The sequence below is a fragment of the Cherax quadricarinatus genome, chromosome 98 (assembly GCF_038502225.1).
Source record: "Cherax quadricarinatus isolate ZL_2023a chromosome 98, ASM3850222v1, whole genome shotgun sequence".
NCBI classification, from domain to species: domain Eukaryota; kingdom Metazoa; phylum Arthropoda; class Malacostraca; order Decapoda; family Parastacidae; genus Cherax; species Cherax quadricarinatus.
In genome coordinates, this window is record NC_091389.1 from 515,273 (window position 1) to 523,128 (window position 7,856).

At 42.6% G+C, this 7,856-nt stretch overlaps 1 protein-coding gene across 2 annotated transcripts in view; it reads left to right on the forward strand.

The window, feature by feature from the left end:
- The window catches only part of LOC128702590 (WD repeat and SOCS box-containing protein 1-like), a 484,629-nt gene extending 477,233 nt beyond the window's left edge, over positions 1 to 7,396 (forward strand). For both annotated transcript variants that reach the window (XM_070105233.1, XM_070105234.1), the window contains one exon: positions 3,103 to 7,396. In XM_070105233.1, coding sequence (XP_069961334.1) covers positions 3,103 to 3,268 — 166 coding nt within the window. In that variant the 3' untranslated portion in view covers positions 3,269 to 7,396. The remainder of the gene's footprint in view (positions 1 to 3,102) is intronic.
- Positions 7,397 to 7,856: the final 460 nt, after the last annotated feature.

Sequence of the window (7,856 nt, forward strand, 5' to 3'; positions counted from 1 at the left end):
CTGGGTGGTTGTTGTCTACCAACCTACTACCACAGGACGGTAGTACCTCCCTGGGTGGTTGTTGTCTACCAACCTACTACCACAGGATGGTAGTACCTCCCTGGGTGGTTGTTGTCTACCAACCTACTACCACAGGATGGTAGTACCTCCCTGGGTGGTTGCTGTCTACCAACCTACTACCACAGGATGTTAGTACCTCCCTGGGTGGTTGTTATCTACCAACCTACTACCACAGGATGGTAGTACCTCCCTGGGTGGTTGTTGTCTACCAACCTACTACCACAGGATGGTAGTACCTCCCTGGGTGGTTGCTGTCTACCAACCTACTACCACAGGATGGTAGTACCTCCCTGGGTGGTTGCTGTCTACCAACCTACTACCACAGGATGGTAGTACCTCCCTGGGTGGTTGCTGTCTACCAACCTACTACCACAGGATGGTAGTACCTCCCTGGGTGGTTGCTGTCTACCAACCTACTACCACAGGATGGTAGTACCTCCCTGGGTGGTTGTTGTCTACCAACCTACTACCACAGGATGGTAGTACCTCCCTGGGTGGTTGCTGTCTACCAACCTACTACCACAGGATGGTAGTACCTCCCTGGGTGGTTGCTGTCTACCAACCTACTACCACAGGATGGTAGTACCTCCCTGGGTGGTTGTTGTCTACCAACCTACTACCACAGGATGGTAGTACCTCCCTGGGTGGTTGTTGTCTACCAACCTACTACCACAGGACGGTAGTACCTCCCCGGGTGGTTGCTGTCTACCAACCTACTACCACAGGACTTTAGTACCTCCCTGGGTGGTTGCTGTCTACCAACCTACTACCACAGGATGGTAGTACCTCCCTGGGTGGTTGTTGTCTACCAACCTACTACCACAGGATGGTAATACCTACCTGGGTGGTTGTTGTCTACCAACCTACTACCACAGGACGGTAGTACCTCCCTGGGTGGTTGCTGTCTACCAACCTACTACCACAGGACGGTAGTACCTCCCTGGATGGTTGCTGTCTACCAACCTACTACCAAAGGACGGTAGTACCTCCCTGGGTGGTTGTTGTCTACCAACCTACTACCACAGGACGGTAGTACCTCCCTGGGTGGTTACTGTCTACCAACCTACTACCACAGGATGGTAGTACCTCCCTGGGTGGTTGCTGTCTACCAACCTACTACCACAGGATGGTAGTACCTCCCTGGGTGGTTGTTGTCTACCAACCTACTACCACAGGATGGTAGTACCTCCCTGGGTGGTTGTTGTCTACCAACCTACTACCACAGGATGGTAGTACCTCCCTGGGTGGTTGTTGTCTACCAACCTACTACCACAGGATGGTAGTACCTCCCTGGGAGGTTGCTGTCTACCAACCTACTACCACAGGATGGTAGTACCTCCCTGGGTGGTTGTTGTCTACCAACCTACTACCACAGGATGGTAGTACCTCCCTGGGTGGTTGCTGTCTACCAACCTACTACCACAGGATGGTAGTACCTCCCTGGGTGGTTGCTGTCTACCAACCTACTACCACAGGATGGTAGTGCCTCCCTGGGTGGTTGCTGTCTACCAACCTACTACCACAGGATGGTAGTACCTCCCTGGGTGGTTGTTGTCTACCAACCTACTACCACAGGATGGTAGTACCTCCCTGGGTGGTTGCTGTCTACCAACCTACTACCACAGGATGGTAGTACCTCCCTGGGTGGTTGTTGTCTACCAACCTACTACCACAGGATGGTAGTACCTCCCTGGGTGGTTGCTGTCTACCAACCTACTACCACAGGATGGTAGTACCTCCCTGGGTGGTTGTTGTCTACCAACCTACTACCACAGGATGATAGTACCTCCCTGGGTGGTTGCTGTCTACCAACCTACTACCACAGGACGGTAGTACCTCCCTGGGTGGTTGCTGTCTACCAACCTACTACCACAGGATGGTAGTACCTCCCTGGGTGGTTGTTGTCTACCAACCTACTACCACAGGACGGTAGTACCTCCCTGGGTGGTTGCTGTCTACCAACCTACTACCACAGGATGGTAGTACCTCCCTGGGTGGTTGCTGTCTACCAACCTACTACCACAGGATGGTAGTACCTCCCTGGGTGGTTGTTGTCTACCAACCTACTACCACAGGATGGTAGTACCTCCCTGGGTGGTTGCTGTCTACCAACCTACTACCACAGGATGGTAGTACCTCCCTGGGTGGTTGTTGTCTACCAACCTACTACCACAGGATGGTAGTACCTCCCTGGGTGGTTGCTGTCTACCAACCTACTACCACAGGATGGTAGTACCTCCCTGGGTGGTTGTTGTCTACCAACCTACTACCACAGGATGATAGTACCTCCCTGGGTGGTTGCTGTCTACCAACCTACTACCACAGGACGGTAGTACCTCCCTGGGTGGTTGCTGTCTACCAACCTACTACCACAGGATGGTAGTACCTCCCTGGGTGGTTGTTGTCTACCAACCTACTACCACAGGACGGTAGTACCTCCCTGGGTGGTTGCTGTCTACCAACCTACTACCACAGGATGGTAGTACCTCCCTGGGTGGTTGTTGTCTACCAACCTACTACCACAGGACGGTAGTACCTCCCTGGGTGGTTGCTGTCTACCAACCTACTACCACAGGATGGTAGTACCTCCCTGGGTGGTTGTTGTCTACCAACCTACTACCACAGGATGGTAGTACCTCCCTGGGTGGTTGTTGTCTACCAACCTACTACCACAGGATGGTAGTACCTCCCTGGGTGGTTGTTGTCTACCAACCTACTACCACAGGATGGTAGTACCTCCCTGGGTGGTTGCTGTCTACCAGCCTACTACCTAGAAGTCGAATATACAATAAATAAATAACTACTCTCACTGATTAAGTAAATAAACAATTACTGTAACTAAATAACATTATTGAAAAGTAAGATACAAATTTATGCTGTCAATAAATGTACAGTACTGAACATGCTTTGCTATTGCACCATCATTGTCAAAATATTGTAAGCCGAACCAGTGTATAGCAAGGAGCACCTGTACTGGGAAATTGTGATATCACACGACTAACCGGTAAATTACTTTCAATTTTCCTTTATTTTCCTTACCAGGCATACGTCGGGAAGTGTGGTGTTCTTCCTGGCGCCACCAATGGTGCCCTCACTACTGCATCTGTCCCGTATGTCAGTGCGGCGATCACTGGGAGATGTTACGGCCAGGGATGATCTCTTGTTACCTCAAACACTCAAGCCTTACCTTCAGTACAAGCAATGGTGATGCTGTAGTTGCTGTTGCACTCTCTGCCAGCTGTGTGTTGAACACCACTAGGAATTCCTAATTTATTGAAATTTAACCAGGGTCCATTGTTCTTAATTCAAGGGTTTAAAATTAAATTACTTAGATTTTCTTTTGTTCTGCTTTGTTGAAGATTCAGTAAGATAAGTTTTTTGTTTTTTTTCATAAATCAATTTTGTTGAAGTTTGTATTTTGTAATCTTAATATTTTGTAAAGCAGGTTTATTACGCAGAATCTGCACTCTTATGATTGCTGTATTTCTTTATATATGAGGTCCTTGTCTTTATACACAAGGTCCTTGTCCTTATACACAAGGTCCTTGTCTTTATACACAAGGCCCTTGTCCTTATACAAAAGGTCCTTGTCCTTATACACAAGGTCCTTGTCCTTATACACAAGGTCCTTGTCCTTATACACAAGGTCCTTGTCCTTATACACAAGGTCCTTGTCTTTACACACAAGGCCCTTGTCCTTATACAAAAGGTCCTTGTCCTTATACACAAGGTCCTTGTCCTTATACACGAGGTCCTTGTCTTTATACACAAGGTCCTTGTCCTTATACACAAGGTCCTTGTCTTTATACACAAGGTCCTTGTCCTTATACACAAGGTCCTTGTCCTTATACACAAGGTCCTTGTCCTTATACACAAGGTCCTTGTCCTTATACACAAGGTCCTTGTCCTTATACACGAGGTCCTTGTGTCTATACACAGGTCCTCTACTTTATAAAACAAGTTCTCAACTTACAAACACTGGGAAGTAAAAATATCTACACTTACAAACACTGTACTTAGAAACTATTTTTACAATTGCTGTACTGAAGTATAAAACAGAATAATTTTTCTAATACTGTTTCATATATAAATTTTCTTTTTATGCTGAAAAACCGGGAATACAACTTACACGTAACTTGAAATGCCCGGAATGCAACTTGTTTTTGAGATAGAGTAAAAAATCACAATACCGTGACTGGAACAACACACAGATAGCCCTCGCACATGAGTCGGATACTTCTGACGATGTTTTGGTCTGACTTGAACCATTAACTAATCAGTGGCCCAAGTCAGATCGAAACGTCATCATGAGCCTCATTCTCCTATGTCCTGGTTATTTGTGTATCATTTGTGTGATGGAACACCAGGACAGGAAAGGGTTTGTAAGTTGTGAACGTGTACCTGACACGTCTCTCATTCCTTGTATGTTTCACACTGTCATGTATACCTTGTAAAGCAGCCGGGATACACTACAGACATTCTAGTGTTTAATAATTCAGTATGGCAACTGATTCACTCATTAAGTGTCAAGTAAACATGCAGGATTCTTTTGCAAATGTTTAGTGTGTTTCTGTTGGATATTCCAGCAACTGTATAGTTAAATGATAGACGATAACAGAAATGTTTGAGGAAGATTCTGCATGTCTTGAAATGTTTAAGGTACAGGTAAAGATGACTTACATTGTTTAACTCGTAACCTCAGAAGGAGTAAAATGACTCATGATAACACGATTGTAAACAAATCATAGAACGGGTGAGGTTCTGAACCCATGGTGAGTCCTGAAACCCACAGACCAGTGTGTTAACCACTGTACCAGGTGGCTGTAATAAGTATCTTATTAGATTCAGCTGGCCCAGTGATTAACACACTGGCCTGTGTTTCAGGACTCACCATGGGTTCAAAACCCCACCTGTTCCCTGATTTAATAAAATAAAATTTAAAGTTAAATATAGAATAATCTGTAACTGCTCAACTAATACTTTGTATACTCAAGTATAACTCAAAAAATATCTACTTTATGCATCTCTTGTACAATTTTTTTCTAAGTTTTGAAGAGAAAATGAGTAATATTTGATAAGTTAAGTGCTGTTCTGGATGTGTTGTGTGTGTGCGTGTGTTGCTGTGTTTGGAAAACAAAGTGGACGAGAGGAGGCTTCTGATCCAGTGTTTCCAGTTGTAAGTTTAGCCTGACGCATTTGTATGTGCAGAAGAGAGTTAAGCATAATGAAAAGTAATCACTTAATAGTGCTGATGGTGTGTTGGAACAACTGTATCAAGGTCAGGTGTGTTGGAGCAGCTGTATCAAGGTCAGGTGTGTTAGAACAACTGTATCAAGGTCAGGTGTGTTGGAACAACTGTATCAAGGTCAGGTGTGTTGGAGCAGCTGTATCAAGGTCAGGTGTGTTGGAACAACTGTATCAAGGTCAGGTGTGTTGGAACAACTGTATCAAGGTCAGGTATGCCGTGTTACTTGCTCATTACCAAAAACTGTAGTGACTTAGTCTATCAAAAGTATAAGAATAGTCGACCACTGCAGTAGGCCTACCCAGATCCAGTTATTTTACTCATTTGCCTAACCTATTCTCTGTGCTGCCCAAAATGCTTTCATTTCACTACCGGACAGTATGTTCATCTCATTTGCATCTCTGTTGCCACACCAACGTTTTCTCATAGCCTTTAAAAATCTTCTACTGTCCATGTAGATTGTTTGAGTCCATTGGTGGACATGTGTTGTAGGATGATGGTGCTAATGGTGTTTCATCCCCATATTTTCTTTTCCACGACTGAAGTTACATGGTAAGAGGTGTTATCATATCTTAGTTCATGTCAGTACTCAGTTCTGTTTACTGTGTACTCACCCCTTCTTTCCTGGTTTCTGTATTTCAGTTCATATCAGTACTCAGTCCTATCTGATGTCTACTCACCCCATCTTTCCTGGTTTTTATATACCAGTTCATGTCAGTACTCAGTCCTGTCTACTTGCCCCATCTTTCCTGGTAACTGCAGGGATAACGGTTAATAGATTTTAACTTCGAATATACCTAGTCCATTATGTATTACAGACAGATTAAGACCTAAAACTTTGACCTATACTTGAGTATATATGGTAATAGATGGTAAGCATGTACAATCTGTAATAGATGGTAAGCATGTACAGTCTGTAATAGATGGTAAGCATGTACAGTCTGTAATAGATGGTAAGCATGTAAAATCTAAAATAGATGGTAAGCATGTACAATCTGTAATAGATGGTAAGCATGTACAGTCTGTAATATATACATTTCATCATTTTTTTTTTTAAGAGGTCCTATTGAACTTTGACCTTTGTCATGCACTGACTTGTTCATCTCATGATAAAGTTTTGAGTACTTGCTCACATTCCTTATAAGAGGAATTATTCTTAATTGATAAGTCTTAATGGTTAATTCTTGGAAGTCTTGTTGCCGGTACATTGGTGAAGGCTGCCACTATGCCGCTACCGCTCTCCAGGGTAAACAAAATAACTTGGAGCTAAATTTATGAAGAATTTATTCCCATTTGGTAATTTAGTCACATTTTATAGGTAACAAGACTCGTTAGTGTTTACTTTCTGTGGTGTGAGGACGAGAGTCGGCCGAGACATTGATCCTTCAAGCAGTGAATCTTTAAGGTCATGAACATTGTAAATTTCAATGATGAACATTTTCTTAAGCTATATTATTTTGCATTATTATGTTATTCAATTCAGTTTATGACGCTGTCATTTTAAATCTGGGATACACAGGTTATAATGCGCACACAGAATATAAAGCTGCAGTAACATATTTATAGGAATAATACAGATTAATGCTGGTGGCACTGCTGCCACGTACATGCCAGACACACAGACAGGCTCTTTCACTGTCAGACATTCATAGTGAGAATAGATATGCCAGCGACTTCATTTAGTTATTAAACACATGGGCAGGTTCTTGTGTGTACACTATGTAGCGGAAGTAATACATCTTGCCTACTGGAAGTGTGCAACTGCTTAATCTCTGCTAATGCTTCAAAATCACATTGTATCAGTTTGCAGCAGCCACTCATTCAAATGGGATAACTACTGTAATTGTAAAACGTTCCTACTACATAAACGACCCAATTAAAACTAAGTCTGTATATGATAAGTTTAAGTTACACTTTTAAGAAATATTTCTCTTGGTATTTTAATATTAGCGTCTATTGGAGAATGACGGCATTTATGGGAATTTGCCTAATGACAAGAATTATTTGCCATATGTTGTACGATAAGAATTAAAATAACTTTTGTAGAGCAAAACATTTTTGGTAATAAATTTTATCTTTATATATATATATTATATTTGTTTAATTATCCAAATGGTGATTTTTGTTGCAAATGAAAACCGAAAAAATATACACACACCATCTCACTGACGACCGAGCTTCGTTCCGACCAACTGGTTGTAAGTCAAATGGACGTAAGTCGAACCTTACTACTGAATATGAACATCACATTTTTGTAATGATTTTATTTTATCGACTCACAAAATCATAATGACACGATTGCAAATAAACTATACCATGGGCGGGCTTCTATCCCCGCTGTGGTATGGTTTATTTTATTTTATTGTTTTATTTTGATAATTAATTTTTTACTTTGCTTTTTATGCTGTTAGTTTTGTATTTTATATTGTAAGGTTTAGGATAAACACTGGGAAATAAACAGTTGTTTATTTCCCAGAAATTTGGCATACAAAATATGGTCGTAAGTTGGATGGTAGGTGTTTTAATACAGTCAATTACCCATTAACCAGGT